Here is a 20,160-nt window from a genome sequence, read left to right on the forward strand (position 1 = left end):
AGCACACTAGCTTGCTAAGCACAGCAATCATACCCCAACACGAAATTAGATAGAATACATTGTTGAGGCAGAGCGCATTGCCAGTCAACTTCGCCTTTAAGTATGTACAGTTGGACATCGCCAAAACACTCAAAAAAGAAAAAAGAATAAAAAAAACACTGAAATCTTTGATTAAACTGTACTATCATCCTACTCAGCCGCTCTTATAATGCCTTGCTAACAAGGCAAAACAAAAAAGAAAAATAAAACGACGTTAGTACCTGCGCTGCCAATTTTGGGGTAGTTGCTTAGATGATGGGCCTTGAGAACCATTTAAAATCACATCACCAAGATTTTGCTGCTGCTGTTCTCTTGTGATCCCTGCTTGAGAATTATAAACGCCAGGATACCCCAAAAATCCGTGAAGCTGTGAATGTCGCTGGCCCTGATGATATCCAGCAAGTTGGTGATTCTGTCCTTGTAAACTGTAATAAGCACTATGTGGAATAGTTGATGTAGTTCTTGAACCATGTACATAATCCCATACAGCAGAGCCATCATTCTGGTAACACATAGAAGATATAAAAGTTGAGAATGAAAACAGTTATATTGTCCATGCAATAAACATTAAATTCCACGCATCATATCATCAAATATGCTTATTGTTATTACCTGTTGAAGTAAGTTAAAATTAGCTCCTCCATCCCTGTACTGAGAGCGTAAAAAGTCATCATAGCCAACTTTGCTGCCTGCTGGACCAGCAGATAGATTGTGAAGAAAACTTCCAGGAATATCAGTAGAATTCCCTAAACTTTCATAACCAGATGTGTAAGAACCCGACAAAGGCAAGCTGCTCATACTATTACTTCTGTACTGTGGGAGATTGTACTTCATCCCTGAGAAAGATTCATGGAACACATTGCCATTTGGATATGCATGTTGCAAAGCATATGGTGAATATGTATGGCTTTGAGGTATGGCTGGGTAGCCAGTTTGAGAATAAGAATGTGCTGACAAATGCTCCTTTAGTACAGGTCCAGTAGCAAGGTTGGCACCATGCTGGGCCAGCAAGGATGGGTGGGAAACAGACAAGGCTCCAGAATTTAAAACCTGAATTAACAGACCATTTAAAATAATTAAATTTCTTAAGTCCATTTAAGTAGCACAGGGCATTCAAATCCTAGTTTAACAGGAATGTAATGCCAGATTCACCACACATTGACATAATAACATCACACAATTCAAAATTAATTTGATATGTATTGGCTTTCTAATAATAAAAAAGACAGCCACTAATTCATCCAAAACTTAACACCGATTTACATTAAAAGATCCAGCAAATCATGCAAAAAAATAATATGATCAATAAGAGGTCTAAAGATCTTCATTTGTAAGATTTTAAGTCAATACCTCTCCCTACATTTAAGTAAATCAGCTCAACAGAGCAAAATCTAGGGCGGGAATATTCCAACATTGTATGGCTGTAGTCATAGTATTCAGATTTAGTACTTTCCCTACAACAAGATAAAAGCCAATAACTTTCATCTACCCACTTAAACAAGCTACAAAAAGGTAAGAATCTAGGATAAGCCCTTTTTACAATGGTTACTGCCAAAATCTATTTTACCTAACTTGAAAATTTTTGAGCCACCCAGGGGAATAGATTATTGATTTCATACCTCAGACATGGATATAGTTGGGTTCTTCATTGATGATGTAGAAGCGCAGTATCTTGATGAAATTGACTGTGATGCAAGGTATGCTGCAGAATCTCTTGCTTTTAAAGACTGAATACTCGCTGCCGATAACTCGCTAGGTATAGAGTTCGAATATGATTGCTGGTACCCAAAATTCACAATATCAGTACAAAGTTCAAGACAAACTGAAATCAGAAATAAATCAACAAGTGATTGCAAAAACAAGTTCAAGAACCATATTTCATACACAAACACCAAGGGGTAAAAAGCTATTGTAGGAATGAAGTAGCCATTAAAGACAAAGACATATTGAGCATTAACCAGGTGCTCGATATTAATTAAGCAAGGTAGCTGATGACAATGAATTATTAGGTATTCCAAACATTTTAATGCAACAAAGAAAATAGCTCTCAAGTTTTACATCTTCATGGACTACTACTAAAAGCTATTTTGTATAACAGCATGCACTAGCAAATATTACATATCCTTTTTTCATCAAAGGCCACAATTATCATAGCAGCAAAGTCAGAGAAGGAGCTGCCCGCATGTGATAAATGCAACGAGATGGAAAAAGCTGTTTACCACTTCACTTGGCAAAGAAGAAACATTCCTAGCAGTTGGGGCATTCACAGAAGGAAATGCAGAACTTAATTGTTGGATGTTCTTGAAACTAGAACCAGGTATAGATGAATGGAAGACAAAATCATTCCCATGGGCTGCTGCATCAGGAATATCTAGTTTCCTGAGCTCTGCTAGTGAAGATTTGGCTGCTGCAGCTGCTCTATGATTATCAAAAGCAAATTCAAGCTGCTCTTCATCAAGATTTACTGTGTCCCTGCAAAGAAAGACATCCATATATCATGAACTACCATGAACAAGGAGGCCAAAACTGGAACTAAGCAAAGAGCTGGATACCTCGAGGTTAAATGCACAGAGGATGGACCATTTGGAGCTGTAAAGGTCCCTTCCAAGTCTTTTGTCAAGGAACTGGATGCTTGTGGCTGGGACAATGCTGTACTCTTGCCGGATTTGTAGGTACCAAAGCTCAAATGCGAGCAGTCAGCAGAAAAGACTTGCAAATCATTTGGAAGCACCAGTCCACAGTTCTCCTCTGTTGGAGTTGCTGCTGGTTGCTCCTTCCCTAAACTTAGTTGTTGTAAGTTCACTGCAGCTGATGCTACAGCTTTGATGGCATCATCAGACAAAGATGTAGGATTTGGAACAGATATATGAGAATCTCTACCTATTCCTGAGATTGGAAACCAAATGATGAAATATAAAGACCACGACACATATTCAACTTTAATTTCTTGCTGCATAGCATGAATAGAACAAACATGGTATAATCAACCATCCATAAGCGTTTCGTGCACCTAAATTGCACTGACTGCAGCAACTTTCAAAAGCAATTATATTTCTCAGGCTAGAGAAATTTAAAGTCTACAGCTACATATAAAAGAGCTATAATTCCCTTGGCCACTTCTCAATCAACCAATCAAATAACACACCCAAAGAAGAACAGAATAAACAAGTTTGAAATGTTCTACTATCGATACCAGTTTTGGGTTTCTGGATATAAGACACAAAGAATAATAGGAGCTTCTTTTACCATCTCTGCACAACCCTTTTTCTGTACTTTCAAAATCAGAGACACATGATAAAATTAAAACAGCAAACTGTTTACTGTTGTAGGTTTTTTTGTACAAAGGATGAAAGACAAACGTAACTTAAGTACTTAACAATCTATTACTTCCTTTGTCCTGTATCTATAACAAGCGCATACATTCTACATACGGATTTACAGGCTAAGGGCCATAATGTTAGTTTAAATCAAACAGCATATAACTTTATAAAATCATTTTTTGGTCTGAACGAACTTCCTTACTTTTAATCAGAAAGAACTAAATTTCAGCATTTTCCCAAAAAAAGCAACAAAAATACTCCATCTCAAATTGAATGTCCACCTTTCCTTTTTGGGTTGTCTCAAAATAATCTCCACATTGGAAAACAAAAGACTCCAATGTTACCCTTCATTAATACACTAACTTTAAGTGGACCCCTCTAACTTTTATTATACTTGAAGGGTTAAAGGTATAAAGAAAGGGACAAATATACCCATTCCTAAAACTTTTTGCCATTGGAAAAGAGGATATTCAATTTGAGACAGAGGGAATGCAACCAATGTTCTACTAGGCAGTAAAAATTTAAAAATGGACCTATAGAACATTCTAAAAATGGAGAATAAAATGATAGCATATATAATAACTGTTGCAATGCAAAGCAAAAGAAACTCTTGGAGAAATTTGTAAAGAGATCCAAATTCTTTACTTTAACTGAGACTGCAATAGACATTTTAAATAGCTATTAATCATCAAAGTACAAAATATGCATCAGCAGAATCCATGATTATTATATAGCGCCCCATGCAATTTATATTACAAAAATCTGTCATTGGTTTAATTAAAAATCAAATAAGAAAATAGAAAGTCCTACAAAGTCAAACTTAGAACATGAGAATTTACCTTCCTGGTGCTCATGGATTTGCCGATAAGAATCAGGTGAACTTGAATTCTTATTCTTAGACAGGTCATCATCATGTTTAGGTGTTCCTTCAGAACCATTCATAAATATTTGTTTACTAGATGCTTGAGCAGAGCTGGTCTGATCAGAACTAAGATTCTCCCTGGCAGCATCACTCTCTGTTACTAGAATATTGTCTGACCAGCAGTTATTAGACAAATTAGCTCTGTTACTATATAAGTAAGATTGATTTGAGTACATAGTAGAACCAATATCACTAGAAGCTGTTATTGGTTCAACCACGGGCCATTCATTATCAAAATCATGCTGCCTAGATTTCTTTCCAGATTCAAAAGTCATATCCAAATCTGAAGACTGCAAATCTTGGTGTGTTCCTGGTTGTGAAGGTGAAGTAGCATCGGAAGGCTTCATGTGGTAGATGGCTGAGTTTGGTAGAACCGCATCTTGGGGGATAAAAGATGTTTCACATGGCATTTGTGAGCCTTTGCTCTGTGGCCGACCCATTCTTACAATATCAGCCATAGTAACATGTCCTAAGGTGGCCCCCACCCTAGTAGGTTGTGATCCGAGAGACGGTTGCAAAGATGAATCAATCATGTCACCTGTTCCCATTGATTGTCTTCTATTATCAGCATTAAAAGAATTGCTGCAGAAGAATTAAAGATGCTCAAAGTGATGAATAAAAATTTCATCAAGCAGCAAACTAAACAAGGTACACATATTATGGCACCCTTTGGTTTTAAAAAGAGGCATTAACAGAAAAAGAAGAAAAGCAATCTAACAGAGTATCATGCATTCTACAAATGAGTGCCAAGCACACATCAAAAAACAAATATGATGAAAGGAATTGAAAAAGTTGTGCACATAACACTATCAATAAGCTGGACCAATTTATATTCATTAAAAAAGAAAAAAAATTAAGAATCAGAGAAGTACAAATGATAGAAAAAGCAACAATTTTTCTTCATCATAGATCCGACCTTTGAGGGCAAGGCTGCTCATTCAAAGTTTGTCCCGTTGCACATATTGTAGAAGAAGCTGAATAGGGAATAGAAGCAACAGAAGCGTTCTCTTTCCTGGATGCAGCTTTACCAAGTTCTGCAACAGGGAACAGATTTTCCATATGAAGAAAACAAGAAAAAAAAAGTTTTACACTAGTATCACCAACGCATACATACTCTATTTAACATACCATTGGAGCTGATTTTAGTTGATCCACTCCACCCAAAAGAATGTTCACTACCACCTCTAACACCACGATTAGAAGTCCCATTGTTTGCTCGATTTTTTAGTTCTTGTGTCTCTTTCATCTGACATGTCAAGAGATAAGCAAAATTGAATTTAAAAACAAAAAGGAAAAGATGAGAAAAAGGCTGAGCACATCATTATAAAAAAAAAAAAAGAAATACCTCCTTTCTTCTTTCACGTCTGCTTTTCACCTTATGAAAAGTATCTACAAAATTGAAAAAAATAATTAGTAATTTACTAAATATCCCTTAAATTTAAATAGAGCACCAAAAATTGTCAAAGGCTTACTTGACATTGTTCTTCTATTATAGTTGAAAAAGCATAGAATAAGATTACATCAATTTCAGTTATTTGGCTGCTTAGAAAGAATCATGCACAAGAAATATAAATAAATGGATAAATAAATCTCCAGCCATCAAAGAACAACTATTTTTCTTTTTGAAAGTTTGAAGCTTTTTCAGTCAAAGAACTTAAAACAGCAAGAAGTTATCAACTATTATTTGAAAAAGAAAATTAAAACAGACAAATATTGGGAGAAAAACGCAGGCATTGAGAAAGGAAAAGAAACGAAAAAACAACTCAATTCATAACTTCTAAAAATTCTAACAAATTGTTAAAAAGAAAAAGCATTCTTTTGCCACATAAATATAACAAAACATTCTATTTTTAAAAAATAAAAGCAATAACCTATTACATTATATTTCTTTTCAGTTTTCTGAGTAACCAAACACAAAAGCAAGCACCGAGAAAACAGATATTCTTATTATTATTAAAGATAAGAAGAGAAAAAGTAAAAGGAGGGAAAAACCTTGAGAGAGGAGGCGTTGAACGGCTTCGTTAGGGTCCATATTACAGTCTCTAAGGACGGCGTAGATCTCCGAGTCCGTACAGTTATTACCAACTACCTCTTTGAGGTCCTGCACCACTTTCTTTACCGAAGCCGGTATCTGTCCTCCGCCACCGCCACCGCCACCGCCACCGCCGCCGCCGCCATCACTACCATTGCTCTTGCTATCACTCCCCATCACTCCTTCTCTATCTACGGCTAATCAGATCAACCAAACAAACAAACAAAAAGGAAAAAAAGAATTCTCTCACCTTTTCTCTCTTCTTTTTTTTCTTTTTGTTTTTTGGTTGTGGGAGATTTGGTTATGTTTATATAATGAGGGAAATTTGCAGTTTTCTTTTTTATTTATTTATTATTATTATTTGGGGGGGTTTTTCTTTCCTTTGTGGACTGATTTTGAGTGCCTAGTAAAATAAAAATCAGAATAAAAATCCTCCAGTGGTATTAAATTCTCATCTTACTTTCACATACCTGTTACCTACTTCCCTCACGACCTGCTTTATCACCGTCCATTTTAGATAAGATCATCTTGCATTAAGCTGTAGGTCCCTTAATTACATGTTTGATGATATTTAATGGAGGGTCAGGGACTGCGGAGGGGTTGACGGGTGTGGGGAGATTAAAAAGCCCTGACTTAACTGTGGCCATTTTGCCAAAAATGTTGCCGTTTTGATTTTTTTTTTAATTTTTTTTAATTTTTATTTATTTTTTCCCTAAGAGTGTGTCGTGTTGGATATGGAAAGTGTGATTTCGGAAAATTTTTATTTAATTTTGCCAATCCCTTATAATTACTTCACAAATTTTTTTAAAAATTTACTATCCAAAAAAAAGCCTTGATGATATTAGTCATCTCAATTTAGGGTTACAAACACCAAAAAAAAAAAAAATCAGGCACAGAAAAATATTGAAAAAAATAGTGATTTTTCATTAAAAAAAATTGAAATTTGTATTTGATTCTTTAGTTCTCCCGGTTGAGGGGACATTGACCCCTTGAGATTGAAAGTTCCACTCCAAGTTGAAACTCTTTCTTCTAAATATTCTCTCCATCAAAAAGTAATATAGACAAAAAACTTGTATACTACTCCTATTTCCACGAAATTCATGAAACATATTTTTTGATTTGGTTAGTTTGGTTGTCCAATTAATTTAGATATTAGGGTTTGGTTATTGTGGTTCAATTGGTTCAATTTGGATTAAGAAAATTTGTAACCGAATTAACTGAATTTAAATATAAGGATAATTTAGAGTTTTCTTAAGGGAAATAACTCCCTAAACCTATTTTTTTTTTTAGTTTCTCTGCCTACTGGCTTTACTGTCCTCTACTCCTCATATTCTCTCCTCTTTCGTCTTTACTCTCACAATCACAAACTCACAGTCCTCTTAATTCATTTTCTAGTTTCTCCCTTTTCGCATCAGCTCATCAGTGTGCCTTCACCCTTCTCACATCATTTTACCTTTCTCCCTTAACAAGACAAGGTTTAGAAGATGATAAATTAATTCCTCCTCTCACTACAAGCTTGGGAAATAGGGTTTTAGTTTTTGTATACCTTTGGTTGAAAAGGTTTTTAAGGAGTGTGCAACTTGCACTTGCATCAATTCCCCTCCTGTTGAAACTAGCAAAACAAAATGCTGTAATTATTTGAAACTATCTTTTCCTAATTCGGTTTTCAGAAATCGAATCAAACTAATTGAACTACTTTAATTTTCAATTTTTCAATTATTATTGTAGTTTGGTTCGGTTTTGATTAGTTTAAAAAATGAGTTTGGTTAATTCAATTATGAGTAGGGGTAGAGTAAGCCAATTTTGTTGAAAGCACGAAGAGAAATAAGGTTTAAAAAATTTTAAAATTAAAATATTGAACTTAACCAACAAACAAAACATTTATAATATATAATAATTTTATATAACAGGTAAATTAAAAAGAATAAGAAGGAAAAAGATTTATAATAATTTTTTAAAAAAGTTATTTTCGATGTTTGAATGAAATGTGTTTCAGTAATGAATTATAAAGAAGAGAGTCAAGCAAAAAAAAAAAAGCAATACTTGCGAACTCCAGTTTTATAACATGTGTAACTCATCAAGACTCGTATTTATACGTTATGTTGTTGGTTTGAAAATTGATAGAGATTTTCTGTGCTAGTCGGTAAATCAAGACTAAAGAAATGAATTGATTTTATTTAGGTATTGATGTATAGTTAGAGTGAGGTTTGTCCAATAAAGATAACATCCAATACTTGTTGAGATTTTTTGTAAATTAGAGAGCTTTGTATAGAGATTGTTTAGGAGTTATGTGTTTCAAAAGGAAATGGCTCTGAAATTTGGTTGTTCCTATTGGTAGACTGTTAGGCTTTAAGTGTGTTTTGTTTCATTATATGCAATCTATCTCATATTAAGGACATGTCTTATATGTTTTTGCTGCAATACTACCAAAATGAGGTAGTTTTTGTACATATCCATTAATTAATGAAATTTTATTGAATGTTTTTCAAAAAAATAAATAAAAAGACAAAAGAGAAAAAGAAGTGATAGAAAGAAGTGCAAAAAAACCTAAAAATTAAGATAAAGTTAAATAAGACTTAAATAACAAATTATTTTGAAAGGAATTAAAATATATATAATAATTATTTGGGGGGTCATGACTCCAATATATATATATATATATATTTTTTCACACTTGATTAAACAATATATATAGTGAATAAAATATTTTGAAAATTTTGAAGGGTCACGACCTCTCATCTCTTACTTACCCTCCGTCCCTGGTTATGAAATATCCAAAATCGAATTAACTTATTACTCTAACCTATCTACCACTAGAAATAAAATAATCACTCTCGAAATTTTTGATGATTTATATATTCAATAATTAAATCACTACGCCCACTAAGAACTCACAATCTTATATGGTGGTAATCTTAAATCACCAAGAATGATTATATTACTGTTTTAAGAGTAATACAGTACTCAGTTCAAAATTGTGAGAAAAAGTGATATGAAAAGTTAAAACTATAATCAATATTATTTTGTTAATATGTAAATATCCTTTCCAAATTGTAATGATTTTGTTTAATTAGTATCTGTTATCAATTGTGTTGCATGTGAACACTTATTTTTTAGTTTTTTTATATAATAATTATTTATAAAATACAAAAGTTTCTAAAATATAAATTTTTAACATCAAGTATAAATTTTGACGTATTAAATAATTAAAATTTTATAATGTTAAGCTATAAATTATTTAATATTATTAATATAAACACAAATGTTTCTAACGTATAAAGTTTGAAATATAAATAATTGAAATTATTGTAATTTTTAATCTTTAAATGATTTAACATTTTTAAATTAAAAAAATATTTAATGAAAATTATTTAATATAATTAAAATTCTTATTTACATATTAGCTAAATTTTATTAACATTTATAATACCTAGTATCGCTTGAATAATGCACTTTAATTGTTGGAAATCTTAAAAATTCAAAAAAAATGTTAAAAATGATTTGAGAAATTACCAATGACAATGCTTGGGTGACCTAAGCAATATATTTAAGCAGAGTTTCACCACGGCACGTACAAGTGTTTCTCTGTTAGCTCACAGTTAGACAACTACTGCGTCTCACCTGGGCAAATACCAGATTAAATGTGAAACACCATCTGGGCAAATGGTTGCTAACTTTTTTTTTTTTTTACAACCAATAACATTTATATTATACTTTCGTTAAGTATCAAAATCTATATGCATAATGTTCAAAAAAAATCTCTAAATTATTTTAAAAAATTAAATAAATATTTAATTTTTATTACATTTAATAAAATTTTTATATTTTTATTTTAAATTAAACAAATTATTATAATTAATAATTAATAAATAATTATTAATTAAAAAATTATTTATTATTTTATATTAATTTAACATTGATAAGATATTAACATGATAAGTAAAAATGTTACAAACTTATATCATCACACCCAAATATCATTTAATATAATATATTAATATAAAATAATCATAACGGATAACGTATCACATCAAGTCATTCATGCCTTTGAAATAAGAGAATCTCATTCATGGAAAAATATCTAAGCTTCCCGCTCCATTGTCATTCCTTTCCTTTCCATTTGAGCTGTTTTCCCCCATTTATCGACTTTATCCTTGAAAAGTTTACAACGAATCACTATCCCACCTCGCCACTTGTCCAACCTACCCTTCTGTCCACTCCCCACACTAATATTAGTTATTCGTCCCTTATATGATAAATTTCATTATTACTAAATAGGCAAAAGAACAGTTAGCTATCTCCTTTTATTTTTAATTGATTTTTGTGCAAAACTTATGAGATCAGTAATCACTTGTTAAATTCTGGCACAATTCTAAATTTATTGACATATAATTATATAAACAGATAAAATTATATATTAATTGAAAAAAAATTACATAAATATTGAACCGAATCTAATATTGTACTCAATATTAAAATTCGTATGGACATTATAACTTTCACGCATCAAAACACATGAATCTACTTAAAAAATATTTTAAAAATAATTCGTAGATTATGCGCTTATCTAATCCCATCTCTCCCCACCCCTCCTTTCTCAATTTTGCTTCATATATATATATGTATTGTACGTCATAAATTTCTTGATCTTTCTTCAAATTTGAACCTTTAATATTAAAATATAAATTTTATTTTATTTTTATAAATTTAAATTTAAATTTGATATATATTTATTATTGAACTATATATTAAACTATCGTCTTTTATTTTCAAATTTTAAATTTATAAAATTCTAAATTAAAATTTCAAATTCTGCAAACAAGTCATTCTCGAAAGTAACTGTGCGTTGAATTTTTATTAGATTTGTTTTAAGGAAATAGTCTTCTTTTTTTTTTTCCTATTTAAGGAATAACAAAATGTATACAAAGCATTTCCACGTGTCATTGCAGGGTGAACAGTGCAACAATCATGCATGGAGAAGTGCCTTATTTGTAACTCAAAGCTGAAGCCAAAAACGGTAGCCAAGCGGCCAATCTAACCACTCACCACCCCTCACCAGCGGTGCATTTCAAACACCGTTTCATATATAAATATTTTGCTGCTTCACTTTTGACTCTGTTCTTCCATATGCTTTTATTACCTCGTTGAAGGTTTCCTCAAGGAAAAAGCGATCCCTTCATTGAAAAAGAGATTCAGGTAAAGTTGTTTCTGCTGATCATATGATTCTCAGTTGTTGAAACACATTTTTATCATCCTATTATTTAGATTGAGCAATGGTTTTTCCATGTTATTCAGATTTTAATAATATTTTTCATTTATTGTTTTATCTTTGTTCGAATTACTATTCTTTTATTATAATCTACTATGCTGTTTGATTTTCATTATCTTTTGCGTCTATATATATGTATATTCATGAATGAGGAAGTTTAAGGGTGAGAGCAATTTGAATCATAAATCTTAGTCCTTTTAAAGAGGTTGAGAACCATTAGACTGAGCCTGGGTTTTTTTTAGTATTTAAAGGATATTATATCATGACAAATTTAAGACATAAATATATTTGATATAAACCTTTTCACATATCTCAAATTACATTGCCTTTTTCTTTTCTTGCAACAGAGCATTTTTATGGTATTTGCATGTAGTTGAGCTGGTTTGAATCCTTCTTCCTTAAATGAAAAAAATTAAATTACTTTTTTTCTTTTGGAGATATGAAATAAATAGAAAAGAATGAACTGATTGATTAAAATGTATATATTTACCTCTTTCTTTCTGTGGCTTTCATCATTACTATTAAGAAACGAAAGATTGGCCTCTAGAATTAGTGAAAAACTAATGGAGTGACTGATGGTGTTGTTTGAGTGCATCTCTGTTGGAAAAAGGTGCTAACCAATACCTATTTCAGTGGAATGTTAATTTATGATGTTAATTATTTTGATTTCAGTTACTCGAATGCTGAGGCATTCTGTGGTACTTGTTTTGCAGAGCTGAAAATGAAATATGAATACACCGGGTAATGATTATTACGCTTCCGAGAGCAATGAAAGGAAGAAACACCATCATCCTAAAAATCATCCCAGTCGAAACAATGGAATAGGAGGTGATCTTTGGACTGATGGACTTATTTGTGCTTTTGAATATGTTCATGGCCAACCTAAAGCAGTTCAGCAAAGTTCTGGTGCAAAGATCTGGTCTAAACAATATGCTTCAAAAGATGCATCTAGGAAGCAGATTTACGCATATGAACCGGCAAATTCTTTGACCGAAAGTGTTACTTCCAACAATTTAGCTAAATCTGCACCCTTAACAGAGTCCGCACTCACAGCTAAAGATAATGAAAAAAACTGTAGCAGGAATCTCAATCCTGGGGAAGAGGTCCCAAGAACTTATTGGAAACCAATTGGTTGGGACAGAGTTTCTGAACTAGTCCAGATGCTGCAAGTTGACGATGGATAGGTCTCTCAGCCTATTGATCTAACAGAGAATGAAGATGATGTCACTGTTGCAGATCTAGCAGCTCCTTACTGGGAAAGGCCAGTTGGTCCGACTTGGTGGTGTCATGTTGCTGCAGATCACCCATCTGTAAATGCATGGTTAAGTAATGCTCACTGGCTGCATCCTGCTATTAGTAATGCTTTGCTAGACGAAAGTAGGCTGATAAGTGAGCGTATGAAGCACCTACTTTATGAGGTACAGTTAATATTGTAAAGAGTGTTCTGTCACTGCAATGAGATTAAGCTTTTTTGTTTTTCTTTTCTTTAAATGCATCATAGGTTTTAACCATTCATCTATAGGAAATACTAGCCCCAAAGGAAGAGCACAGCTTCATTACTTGAAATTGTTAGAATTCTGATGTTGTTCTGATCCTATAATGAACATATTTACTAGGTGCAGAAGGCAGTATATGCTTAATTCCAATTTACCTTAAACCTTAATGGATTATTTTATATACTTTTTTTGTTGGGTCCCGTCGAGTACTGTCAAAGCATGGTTTTTTGTTTCTATCCGGGTGAATTTATGCTGCAACAGTAAAGCAAGACTGCCAATTTTATCCATCAAACTAAGTAACTCATCTTCACCTAGTGAGAAAGATGGTTACATACCTTTCTTTTAAAGGCTGTGATGAGCTAAACCTTAGTGAGGTCAAATTCAATCCAATTATCTTTTTTGTATATATTGACAGGTTCCTGTCATAGTAGCTGGTGGACTGTTATTTGAGCTCTTGGGACAGTCAGCTGGCGATCCTTTAGCTGATGAAGATGACATCCCAGTTGTTCTAAGATCATGGCATGCACAAAACTTTTTAATAACATCATTGCATGTGAAAGGGTCTGCGTCGAACATTAATGTTTTAGGTATTGCAGAAGTTCAGGTTTGTTCTTGCACCCTGCATATCCTTGCAAGTAAAGTAATGCACAATGCATGCCACCTTGTTGTGACCGGATTTGGTCACTTGATCTGGTGTTGTAATTTTTTCAGGAAATGCTTATTGCTGGAAGCACTAACATTCCACGAACTATCCATGAGGTTATTGCACATCTCACTTGTCGCCTTGCAAGATGGGATGACAGGTAAATAACTTTTTTGCTTCTGATAAAATGAATTATCAATTTATGGAGCTCATCTTATTGGAAAATAAAATTTATCCTGCATATTCCTTAATTAGAGAATAAGCTATCTGCGAAAAGAAGTAATAGAAACTCTTGAATGGTATTTGTCTTACATTTTGACATTGTTGTAACATATTCAACAGATGTAGTTTTATGACAACTATATGGACCAACAGTCATATGTTCTGCATTCTCTTTCTCTCCTTCTATTTTAATCTTCAATGAAATTTCTTAGTTTAGAAGATGGAAATGGTTCTTGTTTTGCCTTTCCATTCTGGCTTGTTTCTCTTATGAAGTCAACAGATTTTTTGGTCCATGAAAACATCAAATCAAGTTTGTTCATAATGAGTAAAAAGTTTTATAGCTTTTGGTCATCAGTTTAAAACATCACTCTACAAGCGAATGTCTAAGCAGTATTGCTTGGGCCATTCTGAATTATAGTAATAAAAGTCAAAATCCTAGAATGAAGCTAACAGCTATCAGACTAGGCAATGCACATTTCTGCTTCATAGAGGCAGATAGAACTTTGTAAAAATGTTTAGTTCCCCCTGCAATCCTTTTGGTTTGTGTTCGTTGAATACTTCCCTGAAAGATGAATAGCAATCTTTAAATTTTATTTGGTGGTTATCTTGTACTGCTTCAATTCTGTGGGTATAGGGCTACATATGAATCTTGCCTTGAATTTGCAGATGGTTTAATGTCATTTCTTTTCAATATATCAATGCTTAAAAGTGTTTTAATTAGTATCCTTTTATTGATGCCTATTCTTTAAGTTTAATTTTGCTCCTTCAGTGGTCTATGTTTGTAAAAAATTCTGGCACTTCTTTATGATCAAATCAATGGTTGACCGATTTGTTAAACAAAATTTCTTTACTTTAAACTCATGACTGGGGATACCACCATACAAACAAACTGAGACACACAGACATTGGAATGAGCTTATGATTTTTTCTTTCTGTAATTTTACATCTTAGGTTATTTCGCAAATCAGTATTTGGTGAAGCAGATGAAGTTGAGTTAAAGTTTATGGACAGGTATTTCTATGCAATTTGGCGATTCGTCTTCTTAATTGAAAGAGTTTTGTTTTCATTCTGACTGTTATTTATGATACGTTTAACAATTAATTAACACATTAACAGGAGAAATCACGAGGATCTGCATCTTTTTACGATAATTATGAACCAAGAAATCAGAAGGTTGTCAACCCAGGTAGGTCAATTTGGTTTATGGAGACAATTCTAAGTTTACCCTAGAAAATGGTGACATTGTTCCATTTTACAGCATTACTCTGCTAAAAGGAATTTTTATTTGCACTAGCTTTTCAATTGTGTAGTTAGATAGTTTCAGTTCTGCAAGCATTCTTCATACTAAGGTACTGCACAAAGACTACTAAATTGTTTAAATTATTGCCTGGCTGAGAATTAGTTTCCTCAATTACTATCGGGAAACAACCAAAACTTGATTAGACTTTCTTTGTTGCACATTAAGCACTGTCTTGAAATAAATATTTTCATGTATGCATCCTACCTAGTAGGGGCAGGATTTCTTTCCTCTGGGATCATGTTACTACTCTTGAGCAATTATCCAGCAACTTTAAAAGAATTTCCAAGGTAACATATCAGTATATATTAAATTTATTGAACACAGTTTATTTATCCACAATTTTGTTTTAGGATTTTTCTGCTGCCTTAAAGGTAAACTGTAGTAGTAAATAAAATTGGAACACCAAGTAGGCGATTTTCATGAACCATTTTTATCATGCCAATACAGCATTATACACCTCATTTCCCAGGCCCTGAAAATTAAGGCTAATAAGAGAAAATTTTTGTTTTTTGAAACAACTAACAGAGTTACGGTTTGCAAAGATGTTCCTATGAGGAACATCTTTTACCAACTTATTGTCTTTTGTTAAGCAGACATGATGATTATAATAGATCAAGAATCTGAGGTTTGGAAATAACTGAATTAGACAAGTGATTAAACCATAGGATAGGATTGTCATGGCTATGCATTTTTGCATGGTTTATGCATTAGTGCTCACATTTTGCATGTGGGAACTGTCTTTATCTGTTTATCAAAAAAAAAAAAAAGAACCATCTTTATCTTGTGTTCTGCAGGTTATAAGAGTGAAATGGTCTCTCCATGCACGAGAAGAGATTGTGTTTGAGCTTCTTCAATATTTGAGAGGAAATGCGACAAGGGCCTTACTGGAAGGGGTAAGAAAGAGCACAAGGGAAATGATTTCAGAGCAAGAAGCAGTCCGTGGTCGCTTATTTACAATTCAAGATGTTATGCAGAGCACAGTTCGCTCATGGTTGCAGGTTTACATTCTCTTGACCAGACAAAAAAATTTAAATTTTTTTGTCTCAATAGTTCATTAAGGCTCTATTTGGTTATCACTTTTACTAATGCATTTTGAAATGTGGGCATGTTATATTCTGGTTCCCTCACTCTCGCTACTGCTAATTCCAGGATAGAAGCCTCACAGTCACACATAATTTAGGAATTTTTGGTGGCTGTGGGCTTATTCTTTCCATCATCACTGGACTTTTTGGGATCAATGTGGATGGAATACCTGGAAATGAAGCTTCCCCATATGCATTTGTTCTATTTTCTGGTATCCTTTTCTTGCTAGGAGTAGCTTTGATTGCCATTGGTTTGCTCTATCTTGGGCTGAAGAAACCAATCGTTGATGAGGATGTTGAGGTGAGAAAGCTAGAGCTTCAAGAGCTGGTTAGTATATTCCAAAAAGAGGCAGAATCTCATGCACAGGTCCGTAAAAGTGTTGCTCGAGCTATTAAGCCTCCTAAAACTGCAAGTATTCTTCCAAATGGTGAAGGTTATGTCCTCATTGGTTAAATGCTGCCTTTACAAGTAAGTTTCTTACCTACTAAAAGTAAATGATTCTGCTTTTGTATGGCATGTACATAAAATGGATGAAACAACTTAGGATGATGTCATAATTTATGCAATTACATGCCAATGGTAAATGGTTGTCTTCAATGGTAATATTAATTTCAAACTACTATTCAGTATAAAGCTCATTTAGTATTTTTATGTTTTCTATTTTCTCACGCTTTTATTAACTGCTGCCTAGGATACAAACCATTATCAATGGATTGACACTTCCTATTACAAAATGTCTACTTTCGTCTGCGCATCAGTAGGTGCAGCTCATATGTTGGAAGGAACATGGAACATGACATGATAATTGCATAGGTCTTCGTTATGTACAGATTCTCGCATAACAGTCAGTAGATCCCAGCGCATTATGAAAGATGCATATTTCAAATTGTTGATGTGTGTTTGGAAGAATTTCGTGTAATCTTGTACTGGTGGCAACGTCTAATGCAGTGCATACTGGTTTAATCTGTTTTAAGCTTCTAGATTGACAGAATAAAGCATAATTCAATAAACTGTTTGAAATCTACTTGTTTGTTTCATTGGGCTATCTTTCTTTAACATGACAACTATACTTTTATTCATCTATCTCATAGAAGTTTAGTGGAATGAATTGGTTGGTCCACAAGTCTTCATCATAGTCATGGAAATGTAGCTCTTGATTGCAGGTAGTTGAACTGGAAGGGCATTGAACACCATGAGTTCATGACCTAGTGAGAGTTCCCTAGTAGAAAGTCAAGTTTGATATAGACATTGAATCAGTATCTTTTGTTTGTGAATTAACTGATCTTTGCTTTCCTGGGTTATAGATCAGTTTGAAAACTGTGTTTGTTCAGAATTTCAGATCAATAAAGATTAACAAACAAGTTGATTATCAGTGCATTGAACAACTCAAAACTCCCCCACGGCAGATTCCTTTCTTTTCACTTCCCAAACATACTTCAGGTGTAAAGCAAGAAAAGAAGTTCATGCAATATCTTGTACCGTATCTTCTATGCTGTATATAAATTGTGAAACTGAATTGTAGTTCTTCTCCTTATAAAAGTTCTGCAGGAACCTCGTTTTCTCTTGTTGTGCTTGAAATTGATGTGGTAGCATGGACATGCAGGGTACGTTGTTGAACATGCATGGAATAACTAAATGGTTTTTTGTTGATGTAAGAACTGTCTACTAGAAAGGACATTGATATTGAGGACCATCATTGTTGAGCTCATTTTCCTATGAGTTTCAAGATTTTCAAGTTAGTTTTGGATGATCAAAGTGGTGAATTGTTAGAGGAAAAGGAGGTAAAGAATGTAGATGGAGATGTAGCATTTGTGGGTGATCATCATAGCGTCATTGTTTCAACTTTAGATTGTCCTGAAACCCAACTTCATTCTATATATTTTACAAATGATCATTTCATTGCTACTATCTATTGGCCACTTGGCCCTCAAGTTATTGGTTTTTTAAGCATGAAAGTTGGAAACGTGGGAAAACATTACCAATTAAAACATTTGCACAGATATCTATCTCTTTACATTTGGATCTAACCAAAAGTTGAATTTAAATTATGTTGAAATCAATTGTGTAATGGATTTGGTTTCTGAATTATATATTAATTTTTTTTATTTAGTTATTATCTTATTTTTAATTAACCACTGTTGCATTAACTTTTTCTTCTTATGAAATATAATGACAATATTTTTTTAAAATATTTTCTATACACTATTGTCAATTTAACAAAAGAACACGAATTAATTAACGATATATTAAAAAGCTATAATTCATAATTATATAATCATTACAGTAGTCATTACAGAATCAGGGGCATACATAAACATCAAGAAACAAAAAAAAAAAAAAAAACCTTCTCATTTCTACAAAATGATCGTTTTCAATCAAAGTCAGATGATCGTAAGCCCATTGATCAATGAGGGCATTTGCTGCAAGCATTAGCTCGTTTTCTCACTCAATTAGTTCGGCTGCAATTCGCAAAGCACTTAGCTCGGATTGGATATGCAGGGGGTTCCATCTCTTCAAAAGCTTATAAACATTGAAGGAATGGTAGTTACACAACAGATATTATATGTTTTGTTGCAATTTAGTGGTTAATATGGACATTAAAGTTCTTGAGGTAGAATAGGGAGCAATTAAATGATGATGATTGAATCCTCCTGATAATAATCGTGTGGAAGAGGAATCTGATGACAATACCCACGGTGAGCGATATGAATCGGGCGGAGTCAAGAGAGTGACGAGTGGTGGCGGACCTCTACTCCTCAATTTTTAATTTTCTTTATTATTATAGTTATAAAACTTGATATATATAATATGATTAGCTTTATAATTACCTTTTAGTCACCTCTAATGCAAAATCTTTTATTTGCCTAAAAGAAAATTGGGACCTGGACCATAATGGTGCTTTTAAAGGATGGAATGGAGAAGCAATGGAAGCTAGTGATGAAGATGAAGATGATGATGCTTATGGGGACGATAATGGTGTTGGACAGTTGAGAGATGGAGATTTGGAGATGAGTGATGCATCAAATGTAGCAGCAAATAAAACTGGAAATGATGATTGGCTCCAACTTAGCAGTTTCTGAAGATTATAATGATTAAACTCTTCTTTTTAAAGAAAATTTGATGATGCATGAGCTGCATCATGTTTTTGGAGTCGCAGCTTCAGAGGCAACTAGATGTGGGCAGGGGAACAAACTAGGAAGAAAAGCACCAGGTAGCTCCTTCCCTCTTGACCCTCAGGGTTGAAGTAACTAACTATAAAAAATTAGAGATTAATGTAGATTATTACAAAAGCTTGCCCTTATGGGGGCATTCTATTTAGGATATCTTTAAATCTTCGGATTGTTGTACAACAAAAATTTATTAATAAAGTTTTAGTGATTCATATTTTGAAAGCAACTGGCAATTAATTTGTCCAACTGCTTTACTTCAAGTGTAAAACAAGAGAAGAGCTCTATGCAATAAAGTTTCAGTGATTCATATGTTTGGTTTGACTTTTTTTTAATTTATTTATTTTTAAAACCAGAAATCAGAAAAAATAGGGATTTTGAGAAATTTTTTTAAAAAAATAATTTTTTTAGACAATAAAATTTTAAAAAAAAAGAGTTTCAGAAAAAGCTCCAAAAAAGAGCTTTTTTTTTTTTAAAGATGCATTTTTTTCGGGAGAATTTTTCTTTTTGTTTCAAAAATGTCTTTATCTATTATAAATAATTTCAACATTATCCGTTTTTATTATTATATGATTTATTATTAATTATAAATTTTATTTTATATAAAAATACTTTTATATTTCTAAAAACTTATTTTAAATAAATAAAAAATAAAGTTAACTTTTTT

The 20,160-nt window shown here is 32.8% G+C and overlaps 2 protein-coding genes across 2 annotated transcripts; one reads left to right on the plus strand and one right to left on the minus strand.

The window, feature by feature from the left end:
• LOC18612168 lies at positions 1-6,638 on the minus strand. Its single transcript, XM_007048804.2, has 10 exons — positions 6,274-6,638; positions 5,627-5,670; positions 5,410-5,527; positions 5,198-5,315; positions 4,199-4,863; positions 2,592-2,925; positions 2,259-2,511; positions 1,659-1,817; positions 652-1,089; positions 1-541 (listed from the first exon to the last, which is right to left on the minus strand). The coding sequence occupies exons 1-10, from the start codon at positions 6,488-6,490 to the stop codon at positions 254-256; spliced, it is 2,634 nt and encodes an 877-aa protein (XP_007048866.2). The 5' UTR covers positions 6,491-6,638; the 3' UTR covers positions 1-253.
• On the plus strand, positions 12,311-17,219 carry LOC18612169 (zinc transport protein ZntB). The gene is given in 8 exon segments (XM_018117234.1): positions 12,311-13,000; positions 13,494-13,682; positions 13,790-13,881; positions 14,895-14,954; positions 15,060-15,129; positions 16,038-16,241; positions 16,393-16,794; positions 17,018-17,219. Coding segments are annotated over 7 exon segments (1,692 nt in total). The 3' UTR covers positions 16,780-16,794; positions 17,018-17,219.

Source organism: Theobroma cacao, chromosome 1 (genome assembly GCF_000208745.1).
Source record: "Theobroma cacao cultivar B97-61/B2 chromosome 1, Criollo_cocoa_genome_V2, whole genome shotgun sequence".
Taxonomy (NCBI): Eukaryota; Viridiplantae; Streptophyta; class Magnoliopsida; order Malvales; family Malvaceae; genus Theobroma; species Theobroma cacao.